At 44.0% G+C, this 20,514-nt stretch overlaps 1 protein-coding gene across 1 annotated transcript in view; it reads right to left on the bottom strand.

The window, feature by feature from the left end:
- The window catches only part of TM9SF2 (transmembrane 9 superfamily member 2), a 63,760-nt gene extending 43,510 nt beyond the window's left edge, over positions 1 to 20,250 (bottom strand). Inside the window, exons 1-5 of the mRNA XM_037896410.2 lie at positions 19,653 to 20,250; positions 12,163 to 12,230; positions 11,052 to 11,145; positions 9,844 to 9,971; positions 2,607 to 2,736 (exon numbers count right to left, since the gene is read on the bottom strand). Coding sequence (XP_037752338.1) covers positions 2,607 to 2,736; positions 9,844 to 9,971; positions 11,052 to 11,145; positions 12,163 to 12,230; positions 19,653 to 19,871 — 639 coding nt within the window. The 5' untranslated portion in view covers positions 19,872 to 20,250. The remainder of the gene's footprint in view (positions 1 to 2,606; positions 2,737 to 9,843; positions 9,972 to 11,051; positions 11,146 to 12,162; positions 12,231 to 19,652) is intronic.
- Positions 20,251 to 20,514: the final 264 nt, after the last annotated feature.

Below are 20,514 nucleotides of genomic sequence, written 5' to 3'. Positions count from 1 at the left end.
TCGCCTGCTTCTGGCCCTGGAGTCCCAGCTGTTATGTAAACGTGGAGAGCTGGTTAAGGGAAAGTCAGACAAATGGAGTTCTACTGTACTTGCTTTAAAACCTGTTACCATGATACAGAGGAGGCACTCTTTATTGCTTGGAAAAAAAGAAACGAGGATCGCTTGCCATAGTTGATTCTCATGAGAAGGATCCCGGAAGAGGAGGGGAAAAGGCAATTGGTTGCAGGCACTGTGTGAAACTGGATGGAATATCCTGAAGTTATTATGTTTATGACCAACTGACCCATGGTGATGGAGGCTCGTCAGTTCCCAAATGGAACAGATTGTTAGGTATGGTGTCACAGGAGACAGTCTCAACTGCCGCAGAGTCCCATTAGAAGAGTGCTACTGGACTGATGAAAATTGAGAAGAGTGGGCAACAGCAGTGGACTGTGTCCATCTGTGGAAGCGTTGCCTCTTTTTTCACTGAAGCTCAGCAGGGCTTTCACAGAGAAACAGTGATGGACCTGACCTACGTAGGTCATATGACTACTGATACATTTCCTTTTAGGATTTATCATGTAGATCCCAAGGTATTGGACAGTTGCTCTGGAGTCTGTCAGTGTGCAATGGGCCTCATCCATTTTTGAACTATAATTACCACCCCTCAAAGGGCACGCCCTCTACCATCAAATGTACTTTGAAGGAAGCCTGACCTCTGAAGCCACAGAGATCGCATTGTGACCATCAAAATATAGACAGTCTGCCACATCCAGTGCAGGCTGGAAACCAGTTTAGGCCATTAATCAGTCCTTGGAGATAAGAGGTGGAAGACTGTTGGTGAAAGATGAGTTTTTGTCGATCTGAAAGTCATACCTGGCCATTAAGGCCTGGTAGTTGGTGAGGTGAATTGTAAGAGATCCACCAATTTGAGAGTCTATTTCTGGATCTCTTCCATTCGAACCTGCAGGGCCTGTACAATTCTTTGAGGAGCTCTTGGAAACCTTTAAAGTTGTCCAACTAGGGGACAGTAGGATAACTACCTCCTCCGCAGGTGAGGATGATGAGAGTGCCACACGCCCTAGAAAGTCTCCACAGAGGTGAAACATCTTCTGGTTTATCCTTGTACTATTGTGGAGGTTTGGGGACAGCCTGGGCAGCTGAGGCCATCAGGAAAGGCACTTTAAGATGGTGAGATTTATCCTGGTAGTTGACTCTACTTTGAGTGGACCATGGTCCACATTATGGCCACAACTGCATGGATAAATATGGTCCCGAGGGCCATAAAGTCAGGGAATTGTGTGTCCTGTCTGGCAAACATCCCAATAACTGTTTTAGAATGAGGCTCAGTCTCCTTATGAGGTTGAAGCAGGTGGTGCAAATGTTCTGGGGAGTATGTATGTTGATGCTCTGAGTCCCCACTACTATTTCATGCTAATGATGAGGCTGAATTAAAGGAGCATTAGACTTCGCATTAGGTGGTGTATTAGACGTCGGTGGAACCAGCAAGGTTACAGAAGTATATGATGCCATGCTAAAGGAAAGTTCCACTATAGCTAGGGAAATGGAGGTGACTATCAAAGGCGATACCAGCTCCTGCAAAACCATTAAGTCGATCAGTGCCCTGAATGTCATCGGTCCCAGCTGGTGTTGTGACATGGATAGCAAAAACAGTGCCAAAACCTCAGTAAGCAATGGTGACAATTCAAGCACCAGACTTGGACAGTGCCACGGCCTGTGGTACCAGAGGCTGCAGAGCAGGAAATTGAAGGTGTCGAGTTCCTGACTGAGGAGGCACAGAAGTGAGGTAGTGAGCTGTGGCAGGAACTACACAGGGCTGTGAAATCTCAGAGGAAAAGTGGTGCTGGAGGTGAGATTTTTAGTGGTAGAGGATCTACCACTGCAACTCCTCACACCCTGTACCTTCTCAGATGATGGTCTCTTGATGGGTTTGGTCCATCTCAGTGCCAGGATTGAAGAGGAGGCTCTATGAGTCACTGAACCAGTGCTTGCACCTTTTGGGGCCATGTTCAGGGGGACACAGAAGCTGGGTCAGATGCTGATTTCATGGATTGGTTCCTGAGGAATAACTGCAGTCACTGTCTTTTTGGGTTCTGGAAGTGAGAGACTTGCAGAGGTCACATTTTTCCAAAATGTGAGACTCCCCCAGGCAGTCTTGTCATTTGAAGTGACCATTCACAGGCACTGCTTCCTCACACAAGGGTCAATATTTAAATCTGGAGGACAAAAGTAGAGGCCACCCTGGAGCCTGAAGTCTAATTTGAGCAAATCAGAACGGTTTGAAAATTTAAAGGAAATGTCAACTAGTTAAAAGAAGTGGTAAGAACAAGAGATTGCTAGCAGTGAAAGCACAGACAGCAAGCCACTCTCTCTCAAAGCCAAGAGGCAGTGAGAAAATTGAGCAGCAGTTGAGCTGCTCTGTCCTTTTATGTCCTCTGTACAGAGCACAAGGACTCTGAGGGTGGATACATACCATATGGACCCTGTTGACCAAAAGATTCAGAAAACAAGCATGTGGGATGCACATTCACTATTAATGGAACGTGCATATGGATAATCACTCAATACAGAAATTGACACATTAGTAAAAAATACTTTAAACTTACATTAATGACACAGGCATCCTTTGGATGACCTTTTTCTGTAGTAAAACAGCCAATAGGAAATCCAGGATTGCAAAACTTCTGGTTGTTGTCAACATCATAGCACCAAGTTACAGGCATGTTGTCCACAATCCTATAAACAAAACACTAATAGACTTAGAGACAGAGCACATAGTAATATAAAAATAAAAGTCCTAGATCTATTTAACCTGCAGTAATTCTTTGCATTTTGAGGGGGGGGTGAGGGGGAGTCACTGAACACAGATTGCATCTTCAACACTACTTTAAATTCCTAGAATTCTGAAGGATTCATATTCTTTGCAAAAAACAACAACATGACTATTGTGTGTTCCTCCTGGCAATTATACAAGTGTGAAAGTAGCAATAACATTCTTTTAAGACTTTAACTGCTGGGATTGCACCAAGGACAGTTAACTCAATTTCCAGATAATGGAGGTGCCTGGTGACAGCCATACAGGTAAAGCAGATCCTAAAAAGAGGGAATTTTCAGTTTCTCTAGAAGTTGAAAGCCTACTGCTGTGAAATTTCACACAGCATTAGTTTTATGTCCTTTGAATTTTCTGTGTAATTTAGTTTATTTCTCTTTGTAAAAATTAATGTGTCACTTGAAATTGGACTTTCATGAAATTAGGCTATATTGCCAAGGACATTAATTGCCTTTCTTCACAAAATGTGGTAGACAGGTGTATCCTGAGTAGACCGGGTGCAATATGTAAGTTTCTGGGAAAATAATTGTGTTAGTTTTAGCTAGTATTCATCGTAACAATTGGTGTATAACTCATCAGTTAAGCTTGAAGCCTCCTGCATGCACATAAGTCATCTCCATCTGATAAAAACCTCCTCCAATGAAGTCTGTATTTTTCGGTCAGATTTCATCTCACAAAGAAGGCTTCTAAGGGCAAAAGTAGCAGCAGCTTCACTTCTACCTTGCCGGACCTCCTCAATTGTGCTTACTCATTAACACACACTCGGAAGGTAGTACACGAAAGAACTTTGCAGTGAAGCAGTTACACACCTGACAACCCACCCCCCCACACACAAGAAGAATGAAGTCACCTTACACTACATACCTTCTTCTCCACTCAGACACAAACCTTGCCATTATCACTACCACAGTACACGATGCACAACCGTCACTCTGTTCCCCATGGATCTTTTCCCCCTCCTCACTGTCCACAATAGGGCTTCCTTGGCACATTTCAACTTTTACTTTCTAAAGAAAGCTGAATTGAGTGTTTCAGATGAATTCCCACTTCAGCATCAGCTTTTCTAGTAAAAAAACTGTCACAAATGAGGAAGTCCTATTAAAGTTAAATGGAAAAAAGTATGGCAGCTCAGAGTAGGCAGTGTTTTTCCTTACTGAAGTGCATTCCTGACCACCATGCTCAACTGTGCTTCCCTGATGGTATGAACTATTTTAACTAGTGAGTTTACATGGGGTAAAAAGTTGAGAGCTACTATAGTTAGGTGAAAAGCAGCTGCTTTCACACCTCCCTCCAGCAGCTCTTCACAAGATTGTTTTATTGTTAAAAAGGCTAAAAATCAAGAGCACAGTAAGTTTCCAATTTAGGCTTAATAGATAAATCTTGAAAGCAGCCCAGCCCCCTGTGAGGAGCTGCAGGAGGAGAAGACAAGACAGCAGGATATGGCAGGAGAGCTAACATAAATGGAAACGAAAAATGTCAACAACAAAAATATACATTTAAAAAAAAGTTGTCTACCACCACCCCTCTTTCCACTATGAAGTTTTTTCCATAGTGGAAGGATAAGTCCAAAAAGAAATCATTTAAAAGAATTTTAAAAAATTCAATAGCTGTAATTAGAACACCATTAAAACACTCCAGGGTATGTTTTACTGGTCCATTAATATGTCTTAAGTGGCTGAAGACACAAGGCTGCAGTCACTTTATTTGCATCACTGGACAAATAAAACTTCCTGTTGTGTCTTAATGCTACATATTGGTACAAATGCACTGAGTTATTGAATCACCTTTACCATTAAGTGTCTTATTGTTAGTGGGCCAGAAATGCTAACAAACAGAGTGTCCCAAGATACCCAGTAAAACAAAAGTTATGGAAGAGAGATTTCATGGACCAATTCTCCAGGAAGCCCTGGTAAAGCCAATAGGATAGGTATTTGCTTTAGTATCTTCCATATATTTTCTTCGCATTACACTGACATTAAACCATTTTGGGTAGAAAAAAGTATTTAAGGTTTAATTCACCCATGAACTTCTATCAGGAGATTCAATTTGCTGCTCCCAAGGCACCACAAACTGGCTGCTCCAACCTGAGAAGTCAGGTAATCAGGGTATGAGAGAGGGAAAAAAAGGAAGGGTCACCAACACCTACTCACCCAAGGAGTGAATCTAAAAGTTCTAGAGAAAATTTCCTGGATCACCATGCCCTCCCCAAAACCCCACCTCAATAAATCAATTTAATTCTCTCCCTGTATCACTTAGCAGGTTCCTCTTCACTGCTACACAGTCCTCCATTCCTAAGAGCAGACCAAGCAGGTTCTTCTTCCCAGCCTGTTCTCTCTGATCTCAGGTACAAAGGGAAGTCTCTAGCCTGCAGCTCCATGTTGATGTTGACACAGAGCAGAAGCAAAAGAGGACTCTTACTAGCCAGCATATCCCCCCAAGACCATTAGCAGCTTGGAGAATAACCTCCAACAGTAAGTAGGTAGGAAGCCAGGACCGGGGAAAACCAAAACCAAAAAAACCTTATCTCCTACTGGCCAGAAACTGATAGAACAAGGGTGGGATACCCACCAATGTTGTGGAGCAACAAGGTGCTTTCCCCATTTCTGCCCCAGATACTGGGAAGAGGAGTGCTTTTAGGGTGGTCCTATTTCCCCGCAAGTAAACTTTTAATGCCTACAGCAACAACATGTACTTGGCAGGACTGTGTACAGTTTCCACAGATTCCCACAGGGCTGGGAAGAGCAGCTGTGAAACTGACCAGAGTCCCATTCATTTCACCATGTTGTTGCTGCTGGGCAGATATCAGTGGCAAATGATTAAAAGTGATCCATTTACAGACCACAGAAGACAACATTGCATCTTCCTACACTGTTCACATTTGGCAGGTTAGGTTATCTTCACAACCCTCAATGCTAGAAATCAGATTATGCTTTAGTTTGTTCTTCCCCTCACTTGACAGGGCTAGGATAAGTGAAACAACAGTTTTTCCTGCAGATGATGTAGTCTAACTTTCTTCTGGTAATAAAGATGAAGTACCATCAAAGATTGATGCATCAGAAGTAGCAATACTGAAACAAATTTATTTCAAAAAACAAAAAAAACATTACACCAGTAGGCCCAGACAGTATAGATCCAAGAGTTCAGAAGGAGCTTAAGTAGAGAATTGATAAGGGAAACATAAGGACAAGGAGAAACCTATGACCAGGAGACGTAACGACAATAAGGAGGTTGCTTAAGTGTATGAAAAACAAGACGACTCAACAGTGCTACTGGTCCATTATTAAATAGATATCCAAATTGTTGGTAATGCAGGAAAGGCAAAAAAGGGTTCAATAAATATTTCTGCTCTGTATTTGGAAAAGACAGATGATGTACTCATATAATATGATATCCTTTTTCATTCCAACAGTAGCTCATGAGAGTGTTAAACAGCAGTTACTAAAGTTAGACACTTAAATTAGAAGGTCCAAATAACTTGCATCTAAGAGCTTTTAGAAGAGCTGGCTGAGGCGCTTGCTGGACTGTTAACACTGATTTTCAGTAACACTTGGAACACAGGAGAAGTTTCAGAAGACAGCTAATGTTGTGCCAATATTTTTAAAAGGTAAACATAGTGACCCGGGTAATTATAGTCCTGTCAGCCTGATATCAGTCCTGTGCAAAAAAAATGGCCTGGCTGAAATGGGACTCTATTAATATTAATGCAAATCAACCTGGAAAATAGATTCTATCAAACTAACTTAAATGTCTTTCTCTGATGAGATTACAGGTTTGTTTGATAAAGGTAACAGTGCTGATGCTAATCCAGTTTATTTCCTGTGCAGCTTCCACATCAGTTGTATGTCCTGGTCATGCCTTGTTCATTGCTGGTGCCACCGCCATTTGAAGCTGCACTAGCCATTTTTGTGGAGTTGTAGTTGTGGGCACCTTGCACTACCATGAGAGATATCCAGGTGAATTTCTCTGCAATTCTAAGATAGTGACAGAGGGTTGAAGTAGGCCCGCAGACTAATTAGTAACACGCAATAAATAGACTAAACTGACAAAGAGAGAGGATAATATTATAAAGGAAAAATTTTACTGAACCGTGGAGCTGCATCTTGTTTGGGCTAAAAAAATTCTATCAAGTTATTTGTACCATCAAATGTACTGGTGATATCAGCACTACAGTTGAAAAATACAAGTTAATTTACTCAAATATTTAATCTGAGGGGGGAAGCACTCCATTGCATTCAAATTTGAAAAACAGTTTGTTAAACAATCCTACTTCAGATTCCATGAACAATGAGTAGTTAATTATGCTAACTAACTCTGAAGTTGCAAAAAGGAAAGTCTGCAATTACACTCAGTAGCTCTTCATTCTTATGGCTCAAATGACAATACTTGAAAATGTTTTAGCAACAAGTGAATTTAATGTTTTAGAAAGTGCCAGAATGACAGCCATAGAAAATTAACTCTTTCATTTAGACACAGAAAATGCACATTTTTTCAGGCTGCATCTTTGATTGTGCCAGACCAACATAATTCAGTCCTACAAAGTTTTGAAAGCAAGATCCAGACTGCAAATATTATTAAACATACACCCAAATTAGTAACTTAGTTTACACTCAGATTTAGAAGGACCAAGTCACATTAAACCCCCTCTCAAATTTTACTTGGTACTCTTACTTTACAAATGTAAAACTTCAGTCTTCATAAAATTAATTTGTCTTTCACAGTTTATGTATGCTTCCTCATTCATTTGCACTAGCATGTGGCACCCCATCCTTGACTTGGTCCACCATGTTCTGACCTATTCCTTTTTTCAAATATTGCCTAAAAGTTAACTTCTGTAAGTCCTATTCCACCCCATAGGGGCCCTACCCAGTTCCCACGAACACAGCTGAAAAACTCTTGTTCACTTCATTAAGAGTTGGATTCAGCCTTTTAAAAATAATTAAAAAAATACAATAATAAAGGAACAAGAAACATGCTTACTATCACAGCTGTAACATTTACTCTTAACACTATCTGCCCTTTTGTTAATATGTCCATGTAAGTTCCTCAAGACAAGGACCTCTGAGTCTGGGAGGCACTGTTGAACCCAGGTAAGCAATATGTAATCATTAGCAAGGCTAAGATTTTGTGTCGGATATTTTGAGTAAAATAGGTCACAGGCAAAAAAGAAATGTCATGGTTTTCATGAATTTTTCTTTTTTGCTTGTGACCTGTCTGTGATTTTTACTAAAAATATTTGGGACAAAATGGGGATCTGCAGATCCCCACGCCACCTGAAGCGGGGCAGCTGCGCAGGAGTTCCCCCACCACCTCTGGCAGCCCCCACAATTCGGGGGTTCCCCTGCCGCCTACGGCAGCAAACACAGCTCCTGCCCCTGCAGGAGACCCTGCACCTCCCAACCATTGAAGTCACGGAGGTCACTGGAAGTCATGGATTCCATGACTTCTGCAACCTCTGTAACTAAATCGTAGCCTTAATTATTAGGTTCATGCACTACTTTTATAGCGTACTCTTTCCTATTCACTGTAAAAACAAACAAACAAATAAATTTTTAAAAGTGTTTTGATAGCTGCAATGCATAGGGTTTTTTTTATTATTATTATTACAGTTGCACCAAGAGGCCTTCATTAGGGTCATGGGCCTATCATTTAAGATCCTGTGGAAATACACACAATGAGAAAAATAGATAAACAGAGGGAATTGAAGGGTGAAAAAATTGGCTACATAGACTATGTGATTGTCCCAAGTCAGAGATCCTCCTTCTTCCTCCAAACTATAGAATACAAAGATAAATCTGTAATTTTCATTGACCATCTGTCACTTAACTTTTACTGGCTGTACGTTTCCTGTTATTACAGCAGTGGTTCTCAAACTTTTCTTCCATGGACCACTCGAAAACTGCTGAGGGTCTCGGCAGACCACTTAATGATCTTTCCAAATGTTGTTTGTACCGTTAGTTAACTACTGTAAAGCGCTTTGGATGGAAAGTGCTATATAAGAGAAACGATTAATAAACATTTTTTGTTCTACAAATAAAAGCACAAAACTCATATTTTAATATCAGTAGTCTTACCTTTCTAATGCGATGGCTGTGGCCTCTCTCCACCACCGCAGCAGCCCCCGAGTTGGGGCTGGGAAAGAGGGTCTCTCCCCCACAACAGCAGCCACAGAGCTGAGGCTGGGAAGGAGGGCCGTCTCTCCCCAGCAGCCGCAACTCTGGAGCTGGGGAAAGTCACCTCTTTCTCTGGCTGCCACAGCCCTGTGTATCCCAAATTCCCCCCTCCCCCTCTTCTCACCCCACTACCCCCCTCCCACTTGCCCCCTATTCCCCCCCGAGGCCACCACCTCACTTTACATGTGCACGCCTCCACTAATTAGGTGGTGGCCCTTCATTGCCTTGTGTGCAGCCGCCCAGGAGCTCACCTTAGAGGGAACTATCTGCGGACCACCTGAATGGAGCTCACGGACCACTGGTTTGAGAACCTCTGCATTAAAGTTTACAAATTACATTTTCCTCCTGTTCATCCCCTCAACAGAACCCACTCCTTCCAGAACACATGGATTCCAGCACAAGTATTCCCAGCCAGGACAAAAGGGGAGCCATAGAAAGAGCGTGGAGGTCCTTTAATCAAGGTTTTCCCTCAAGAAAGAGGGAACATGACCTCTACATAGAGTAGCATACAGTGTTGCAGGTTTAAACCAACAATCATATCTAACAATCATGCTGTTTTAGCATGAAGACTTCAGACAGAAAGTACAGTGAGAACCATAAGCTTTACAGCTGAGCTATTCTATTTATGAATGGCATGTTTCAATAAAAGCAGAGGAAGTAGCATGTAGAAGTAACATGACATTAATTCCTCACCCCAACCCTGCACGAGAACAGACGGAAGAATTCCCATTTCCATCAGTTAACATGAAGTGCTGAATTTGTACCATCATTTTACAATAGTTATTAATACAAATATACTAAATAAACCAATTTGCTCTTAAATCTTAAAAAAAGTTAACTTACCAATGATGCTGATAGTTCAACAACATGCTTTTTTTCAGAAAGTCCAATTTTTGCTTGTCCTCTGATTTTTTTGGGTCATACACTTTTGTGCAAACAGATTTACATTTCTCTTCCTTCTTAAATGTAAACTAAGAAAATGAGACAGGATTTGAGTTGAATAGTCTTTCAACAGAATCTGTATTGTTCTATACTAAAATTAAACTAAACAAAATATATCCCATAAAAACTTAACATATTATAATTATGTGGTTAACCCACAAGCAGACAACCCTAACACCCTGGTATTTTGTATGTCTATGTTTATTATCCCGCAGTATTTTAAAAATATAATATAATCAGGTTCTGTGTACTCTACAGCAAGAATCCCTGGACCTCCTTGCAATAATATATTTTATTTCTACCTTCCTCGCAGACACAGACACACACCCTCAATACTGAAATATATAAATTGATGTAATATTCATTGACTGTTTTCATCAATGATTTTAGACTTTTTATTTAAATGTTCCATAGATCTGAGTAGTGGCAATATTGAGCAGGTAGGTCAAAACCTACACTGATATTTTATCCACTCTACAGCTTCAAGCAGGACTCCTGCTTTTTGAGGAAAGCTGGAGAGCAAGAGGCAGGTCCCAGCAGGAAAAGGAGACCTTTCAACAAAATGACAAATTTAAAAAAAAAAAAAAAAAAAAAGCCTGCACTCGGGGTCTCAGGAATTTGCCAAATTCTGCAGCTCAACAAAAGCGGCATCCACAAGACCCTGCCAGAGATTAACAGAACTGTTCACATCCATCAAAGCTATTGTTTCAGGCTCTCTGAAAATACAGGAAGACAACATCGTTTCAGTTGACACTTGATTCAAGTTTTCAAGATTCTCTCTACAACCATAAGGGCTAGAAAAATTTAATTATATAGATTCAGGAAAACAAGGAATGAATACCACAGCTACAGAATTGTGCAACACAGAGATCCCCGTATATTCAATTTTAACTACACCCTTAGACACATTATACCTTCTGTCACATGATGCTATTTAAAAAAACATTCAGAAAGAGAACCATCCAAAAATCTGATAACATAGAATTAAAATACATGCTTATGTTTACAAATTTCTATTACGTATCTTAAAATCAGGAACAATTATTTAATTTATTGACTTTCAAATTTTCTGTTTTCTATTGCAGAAAACCCTTTAGCAGAGCACAAACCTTATATGGTGATGGTTCTATTCTCTCTCCAAACAATACTTGACCAAGATTTTCAGATGGACGTTTCTCATCTGCTGCTTGGCAAAAATCGAACCTAAATTAGAGAATATGCAAGCTGTAGCAAGGATTGAAATGTAAACATAGTACAAACAAAGCCTAATCTTCCCATCCAGCCAAATCTAAGACAAACACCTGCAGTTTTTTTGTTTTTTTGGGTCAGAGTTCAGTGATTTCTTACCAAAATCTGAGAGACTCTAGCTGTAAAATCAACACCTGCTATTTTAAAAATGCCTCTTTCAAATATTTCAGAATTCAGTTTAAATTAAACACAGATACTTTAATAATGCACTTACTTAAATGCATTGGAAGATTAGTGTACACACTAGGATTTTAGCCAGGAATTTATTATATCTACACATTTAGAAATCTGTAACTGCTTTAAGAAAAGGACAACACTGGACTGCTACTTGAAAACATATATATGGAGGACCCCTTTGGCACATGGGAACCAATTAAAATCAAGGTTATTATGCTTTTATTGACCCCTGGATTTAACTGGGAAATTCCCAGAATTGCCATGGCTGAATCACAATGCACCATACTTGCACCCATTAAAATGCAAAAACTAACTAACACTTAACACCCTTCGATAATAATCACTGCAGCATTCTTTGAAGTGATGGCATTAACACAGTTTGCACACATTTTCCATCCTGTACTAGTAAGATACATAGCAGGGAAGTGTTTGAAGTTAATACTTCGTTAAAATAATTGTTGCTATCCCCCATCCCATATCATTTGTTATTACAATTTTAATTCATCTGGCTGCAGGCTAATCAAGACAGCAGCAGTGCTTTGACCTACAGAATGACTACTACTAGCACTAGAAAGTAAAAAATTCTTTTCTAACTAACGGTATTCACAAATATAGTTTAGGTTACAAAATACTCACAAATGGAACCTGTTCAACAGAATAAATGATTTCTATGCACTGGAGAAGTGCTAGAAATTGGATCTCTGTTCACAATGTTTTAAGAAAACCATTCAGAGACTGGCTTTTGCAAGAGTTGGCAAATGAAGTTACACATAAAACAAAGTTTAGTACACTTACGCAGTATATTCATAGGGAAGAACAGATTCCACAGAGTCAAGTCTGTTCACAAACAGCTCTATCACAGACTGAAAAAAGTTAAGACACAATTAGCAAAATTACACTAAAATTATATCACTAGGTATGACTTGGGGTTAAGTTTAATGACCACTATCAAAGTTACAAAAAAAAAAGTTGCCTTGCACTTTGTATTTAATTATACCTGCCCAAAGTGAATGTAAAGCTCTCCAATATCACAGAAAGATAGCATTTCATATCCACTCTGCACAGCTGTGACTACCCAAAGTTCAAGCGAGCAGAAAATCATGCTCAAGAATGGTACCTCTGAATTAGAATGACGAATACATGTTGATTTAATTGCTTAAACTATTACTATCTCACTAACAAATTACATTCAAAATACAGGAAGAAGCAAAATTTGCAAACATAAAGACAACTTTTGCTGAATAAAGCCTTAAAAGAACACGCATGATTACAGACTGACCTGGAAGCACTGCCCATAGCTAAGGCTGCCCAATACTTTCCATTATAAGACCCTGTTTTCAGGTACTTACAGTAACTCCCCACTTAACGTCCTCTCACTTAACGTTGTTTCGATCTTATGTCCCTGCTCAATTACAGAACATGTTCTGTTTCAAGTTGTGCAATGTTTTGCTATAATGTCATCTGGCTGCCTGCTTTGTCCACAGCTGACAGCCCCCACATCAGCTCCCCTAAGCCGCCCCCCCCCCACACACACACAGCGCCTCCCGCTCGCCGGCAGACCCCGAAGATTAGCACCTTCCCCCCCTCCTCTGGCAATCAGCTGGCTTGCAGCGTTCAGGAGGGAAGGGGAGGAGCGAGGACTCAGCATGCAGGCTCCCTCTCCCTCTTGAACCCCACAAACCAGCTGACTGCCGCGGGCTGGAGGCAGGGGAGGGAAGGGGGAGGCTGCGCGCCGAGTCCTCGCTCCTCCCCCCCTTCCTCCTGCCCCCTGAATGCCAGAAGCCAGCTGATTGCCACTGGCAGGAGGCAGGGGGAAGGAGGGGGCAGGAGCGAGGATGCAGCATGCAAAGTAAAGGGGGGGAGAGAAGAAGAGGCGGGTTAAGGGTGCGGGCTTGGGGGAAGGGGTGGAGTGGTGGGCCGAGGGTTAAGCCCTCTACCCCTGGTGCTTGCAGAGTAGGGGAAGCTGCTGCTGCGCAACATGGTTCTCCTAGCTTACAGCACCTTCAGCCTCCTTGCCTGCCTCAGTGTCCTCCAGTGCCAGTGGGCTGTGCCTGTGTGGGGTAAGGCGGGGGGCACCTCCCAACTATAGTACTGTATGGCAAAAAAATTTTTCCTTGGAACCTAACCCCCCCCCATTTACATTCATTCTTATGGGGAAATTGGATTCGCTTAACACTGTTTCGCTTAAAGTTGCATTTTTCAGGAACATAACAACAACGTTAAGTGAGGAGTTACTGTATAAAACTTTGCCAAACTAACCATTTGAGCTAAAATTTTCCATTCCAGGTGCCTGCAAGAGGCAGAGATTGGGGCTTTGTTTTTCCTGCTTGTTTAAAGTTTCAACTTAGCACCAGACATTTCAAAGAATGTGGCACAGAAAAAGTACATGGTTTTGCCCACGTTAAAGAAATTCTTACAAAAGTTTCACTAAAAAGCTGCTTTGCAGCAGGAATGTCAAATTTGTTAGGAGGGTTGCACTTTTTGCCATTCCCATGAAAACTCCCCCAAGTTTGGCCAAGCTAGAAGCCCCTGTAGGATGGGGTGTGAGAATCACAGATCTCACACACAGTAAAGGTTTGTTAGAAAGTGGCAGCTAAATTCTCTGAAGATTCCATCTGTACTGACCATGCTCCATCCCCTCACAGCTCCTACACACTAAGCAGACTTCACATGTGCCAAAGAGACTCTACCCCAGGGTTGGGCAAACTTTTTGGCCTGAGGGCCACATCTGGGTATAGAAATTACATGGCGGGCCATGAATGCTCACAAAATTGGGGTTGGGGTGCGGGAGGGGATGAGGGCTCTGGCTGGGGGTATGGGCTCTGGGGTGGGTCCAGAAATGAGGAGTTCAGGGTACAAGAGGAGGCTCCAGGCTGCAGCAGGGGAGAGGGGGGAGAGCACGTGAGGGCTCCAGCTGAGGATGAGGGGTTTGGGGTGAAGGAGGGCACTCCAGGCTGGGACCAAGGGGTTCGGAGGGGAATCAGGCTGGGGCAGAGGGTTGGGGTTGGGGCAGGGCTCCAGGCTCGGGGCAGTGCTTACCTCAATTGGCTCCCGGAAGCAGCGGTATGTCCCCCCTTCGGGTCCTACGTGGAGACGCAGCCAGGCAGCTCTGCCTGCAAGCCGCCCCATCCACAGGCGTCCCTGCAGCTCCCGTTGGCTGCGGTTCCCAGTCAATGGGAGATGCAGGGGCGGCACTTGGGGCGGGGCAGCATGCGGAACAGAGCCCCCGGCTGCCCCTACATGTAGGAGCTGGAGGGGGTCATATCGCATGCTGAGCAGCCCCCAACCCAAGAATCTGAGCGGGGCAAGCCCCAGACCCCACTCCCCAGCAGGCACTCGAGGGCCAGAATAAAATGGCTGGTGGGCCGGATCCGGCCCACGGGCCATAGTTTGCCCACCCCTGCTCTACCCTATGCTCTGAATGCTCTCCCAGCTGGCACCCAGGCATTGAAGATGAGGAGAAAGCAACCACACTGGAATGCAAAGGGGCAAGAATTTAAGCCTGGGAAGCAAGATAGAGGGAAAGCATGGGCAGAAGCTGGAGAGGTAAATAGTTAAGAGGGGAGACAGGTTAGAAGCAGAAAGGTGGGTGGCTACTAGAGCACACTCCCCCATACGGAATCTGGAATTGAACCCAGGAGAGTGTCTCAATATTTCTTTGCGGTCTGCAAATAGCTGTGACGTTCACAGGCAAAGTGTGTCACATCTCCTCTCTAGTGCTCATCCACATAGATGATAGCAGCCTACTAATGGTGCCATTAGGGATCTACGCTGTGGATCTGAACACCTGAAACCTGCTGATGACCCAAGCTGGGTATTCACAAGACAGAATTTCTGTTTTTCAGTTTTATTTTGAATTCAGAAATTCACAAAAACAAGAAACGATGGGTATGTCTACACTGTTCTGCAATTCAGATTACAGGGCACATACCGAAGTGCTGAGATGTAAATCCCTCATGTGAACTTTGCCTCTTCAAACACAACTACATTAGCGTGAACAAGGGACCTTTACGTTTGCACTCGCAGTGTCCGCATGGGAGAGTTATAGCGCAGCACTTAGGTGCACACTGCTGTTCGCACCCTGTAGTCTGAACTGAGGGGCAACGGAGACAGACTATGTTAAAAGAACTTTGAGGTTGCAAAGTCAAGAACTCATAAAAGGTAGGAAGTGCCAAAATTAAGGTTGCCTGTGCACCCTTAATTCCACTCCCTTGTATAAATGATACAGTCTTATTACATAACCACATACCCATCCAGCCTGTATCCCTGCCTCATTCAGCGTACAGATTAGATGACACTCTGGGAATGAATAGCTGGATAGTGAATTAGGCTGTTTGTAGGACATCAGCCTCATTTGTTGCAGAAGTTGGAAGATGTGTAGTGAATGAGACAGGGGAATACAGTAAGTGAAAGGATGGCCTTCTGGTTAAGGAAGCTGAATGCCACTTCGGGGAACTGGATTCTATTCCTGCAACAAGCAGAGTTCCTATGTGATGTTGGGCCACTCACAAACCAAAATGTTCACAGCTGGCCACTAATTCCATGGTCTTCATTTTCTGCATACCCACCTTGAGATACCAAGCATTAGATATGCACAAGTGCTGAGCACTCATAACTGCAACTGAAGTCAATCGTAGCTATGCCTTGAACACATGCAGTGCTATAAAAATGTTAAGTACTCTGAAAAACCATGCCCTAAGGTGTCTCACCGGGGGCACCCAAAATTAGTAGACACTTTTAACAATGTTGACCTTAATTTCGCTAAGCCTCAGTTCCCACCTGTAAAATGGGAATACGCCAATCGAATTTCACAGGAAAGATAAATGTACTGATGTTTGTGAAGCACAGTGTGGTGACAGCACCTGAGAAACATCCTAGAGGAAATTCATAATTTTGTATTCAGTACAGGGTTTGCATTAAACTAGGCTTAGAACAATGCACTGAATGAGGAGACTAAAGAAATATTGAATAGCTACCCATTCACTAAATGAAGCAGGAGTCCTGTGGGGGAAAAACAGTAACAATTCTGTAACTATAGACTGCATCAGAAAGCAAACACAGAGGGAGCAGAATGGAAGTTGGAAACAGCCTTACTTCTGGCACTTGCTAGTCGCTGAGTACCTGACTTTGCAACCTTAACATGCTTTCAGTGTAGGTTTTTTTTATGTAATATGGAATGAAAGCAATAAACAAATGGGCAGTGTGTGGTAAACAGATATAAAACTAAATGAAAGAATATTATAATTTTACTGCGGGGTAAAATTATTAGCAATTTCAAGTATAGTGTTGCAAATGCACCACATCTGGAGAATTACTCTGAGGGCATTATTGTTCACAGAATTTTTATTTGTCAATAAATAAATGCAGAGGCACCAGCATGGCAGTGGTTAGCACAGGCCACTGGCTGCACGAAGGTGGGAGATCACCCTGCAGTCCCTCCACCCCCCGGACACCGACTCAGCTGCGAGGATGCACCTGACTTTGACATAGCACAAGGCCTGGGCCTGCCCCAGAAACACCCTGGGGCCCTGCCCCTCTGCGCCAGGCACACCAGGTGTGGGGCAGGCAGGATCCAAGTGTGGGGTGAGAATATTTTGTGTGGGACAATCCAGGTGCAGGCAGCTCAGTTGGGGGTCTTGGTGTGGAGGGATCTGGATGCACAGAGGGTCGTTGTGGGGTTCCAGGTGCAGGGGCACTGGGATCAGCAGGGGCTTCCAGGTGAAAGTAGCTGGGGCTCAGCGGAGGGGTCTGGGTGTGGGGCTTGGTGGGGTGGAGATCTGGATGCAGCTAGTTGGGGGGCAGTGGCGTCGGGGTCTGGGTGTACAAGCTCAGGATGGGGCAAGTGGTGGTGATTTGAGTGCAGGGAGCTCAGCAGGGGGTGGTCTGGGTGCAGGGATGGGAGTCCGGAGGCAGGGCGCCTGGGTGCAGGGTGGGTCCAGAGGCAGGGTTGAGGTGCAGTGGGGTGGGGTTCAGGTAAGGAGAGCTAAGGTGGTTCGGGATGTACTGGGTGAGGCTCGGCAGGAGTGTCTGGGTATGTCCACGTTATGATAAAGGGGTCTGCCTAGAGAGTTATTTAGAAGCTTGGGGTCTTAGATGGTAAACTCTTCAAGGCACAGTCCTGCTTTACAACATATTTAGAGGACCTACCATATTTTGACAACTAAGATATGCTACAAAAGATAAATACTGAAGTACCTGTTAGACCTTATGAATTGGTTATTAATGGCTTGTATTTTACAGCATATCAACAATATAAAATTACTACACCTCTGTGATAATTACTCAGTCCATATGAATTTAATTTTGTATTCTATTTTGGTACTTCAAAGTTACTTCAACTAGGGATGTGTTTGTTCCCTGATCCACTGACTCAGCAGCTACTGGATCAAATAAATGTACATTTTTTTGATGTAAAAGATGCTAATCAGAATTGCAGTTGTAAATAACAGCCCTACTTCCTTACAGGGCCATGGTCTAGTGCTTTATACTATAAGAAAGCAGAGACCCGAGCAAGTAAGAAACAGTAGTTTCCAACCCTGAGACTTTGTAAGATACAAGACCTTAAAACTATGTTAGGCCTATACTGGTTCCTCAGTCTGCTTACTCTAATCTCAAAACACAGAGCAGTGTATTTTCAACTCATGATATCACCATAAACTTGTAATAAAGATAAATCTCTCCCCTACAATTGGACACAGGTTAAACAAAAATTTTACAAAAAGAGGATCACTTATAATAGATGTTAGTTTGAAGTTAGAACTCAAGAGACAAAGCAGGTATATGTATTTTAGAAAGTTCCAGTTTAAAAAAAAAGTCAGTAACTTATTAACTTCTGTTAAGATTTAGTTTAGAAGGGAATGAATAAAAGAATTCAATGGATAATAATACAGAACGCTGTTAATTTTTGTTGCAAGTCTGTAGGACAGCTGGAGAAAACAAATCAAGAAAAACAAAATGGTTAAAAAAAGAAGAAAGTTGCATAATTCCCTTATAAATTAGTAACTACCAGGCAGAACTGAAAATATATTCCTGAATAATATACTGAAGTAGTAGTCCATCTGCTCACTCTTATCATGGTAGCACCGTTTCCATCACAGCCCCACTGTGGTGTTGATATTTGACAGCTAAAAATCTTTAATATGTATACACACACATTATATATATATGAAATACAACATTGACATTTATACAGCTAAACAAGAAAAATAAGCTGTTCATATATTCCCCCATCATAATCATCCTTGCCTGAACTCCTAGCAGCTATAAAATGGCTTCATTAAAAAAAATTCCGCAGCTCATTCCATGCAATCAAAGTGATCAAGGTGGTGACAGCCACATCTTCTGCATTGTACGTCTGCAAATACTAATCTATGCCAGTAAAAATGCTGTCTCCCATTGCACCTGATTGTAAGCTGGTTAGGTAGTAGGGTTGCCTGTTTTGGTTGGATGTAGTCCTGCAACCTCCAGGACAATCCTGGAGGATTGGCAACCCTAAAAGCAGTCTTGCAGAGCACCAAGCACAACACTAGTGTTGAAGAAATACTAATGAAGTAGAGACAGCATGTTAAGGAGAGAAAAAAAATCTACAAAAGACATGGATCACAGGAACTTCTGGGGGGAAAATCTCACACCCCAGCAGAGCTGTGACAGCGGCAAGCATTAGGTCGCCAGGATCAATCACCCAGAGAGCTCACAGTGCACCACCAATTCCACTGGCACTGCAGTGAAATGAGGGGAGATCTCAAAGGCTGTACTGTTTAGTTTAACTGCAAGTAATAATTAACCCTTACCGAGAAGGGGCAATTACAAAGGAGTCTAGCTCTAAATTAGATGCCGCCCTATATGTGGCTGAGATAGAGGCACCCAAGGGCCCTGGCAGGAGCCCCCCCAGCACATAGCCGGTCACCAGCCTGACACTTTATTAAGACCCTCCTTAAGGAAAGGAAGTACCTGGCAAGGGGTCACCTCAGCCAGACCTAGGGTTACCAATTCTGGTTGGCCATATTCCTGGAGGTTTCATCACATGACAATCTTTAATTAAAGATTAATCTTTAATCCTGGAGGGTTGGCAACCCTAGCCCCATCCCAAACGCTGGAGGGGGCCAAGCAGGTTTCCTGCGGGAGCCTCGCCTCGCCCCGCTTAGCAGGGGGCAAGGCCAGGGGAGCGACCCCCGCTGCCCAGCGCCGGCCCCAGCCCCACAGCCGGCGTTCCACGTTCAGCCCTACCGTGGGGCGCAGACGAGGCCGGCCCGGGCTTCCCACCGGCCCCCGGCCCCGCCGCTCACCTTGCACTCGGCCGTCGCCTTGCCCTCCTCGCAGAAGTTGACAGGCGCCAGGCCCGGCAGGTAGAAGGCTCCGCCGCGGGGCGCGCACACCGCCAGCAGCGCCACAGGCAGCAGCAGCAGCCGCCGCCGCGGGAGACCCATGGCCCCGGGGACACGCAGCGGCGACGGCCCGGCGGGGCGGGGGCGCCGGGCAGCCTGTAGTGGGCCTCGCAGCGGCATCGCGGCTCAGTTCCCTCAGCAGCCGCGACTTCCGGTTTTCCGGCTCAGACACGTCACCCTGCGCTGACCTCCCGGCCCCTCCCTCAGTGGGAAGGAGGGGGCTGAGAGACTACTTCCGGGTCACACCCCATCCCCGGCCAGTTACTATAGTAACAGGCTCATCCCGCCCGCCGCTCACACGCTGGGGGGGGGGGAGGCGGGGCGGCCGGGCGCCGCCGGCGTTTACTGGTGCTCGCTTGTCACCCTGCCCGGCTTGTCCGTTATTACGCGCGGGAGCGGAGCGGCTGCCTGGGCGTGTCGGTGTGTCCTGGGCGGGGGGAGGAGGGAACTGAACTGTTTGTCGTTCCCTGTCTCTGCGTCACGCCCAGTGCGAATTAACGAGATGGGTGACCAGAAAGCAAGCGTGACCGCCCCGGACGCTTCTCAGGGGCAGGGGTACAGTTGCATACATAAGAAAGCCCCTAATACTGGGATGTCATGGGGCAGCCGGGCCCTAAAGACAGTTTAGCACAAATAAAGGGGGGCACTTCCACGGAGCCCGTTTTAATTTTCGTCGTCCCAGGCCCGTTTGAGATTTCAAATCAGGAAGCCTGTCGTCTTCTGAAGAGTAATTTTGTCTGAGATCAGCCCAGCTCCAACCTTG

The sequence above is a fragment of the Chelonia mydas genome, chromosome 1 (genome assembly GCF_015237465.2).
Source record: "Chelonia mydas isolate rCheMyd1 chromosome 1, rCheMyd1.pri.v2, whole genome shotgun sequence".
Lineage (NCBI taxonomy): Eukaryota > Metazoa > Chordata > Testudines > Cheloniidae > Chelonia > Chelonia mydas.
Note: the sequence above shows the minus strand (reverse complement) of the source record. Positions and strands in the feature narration are given on the sequence as shown.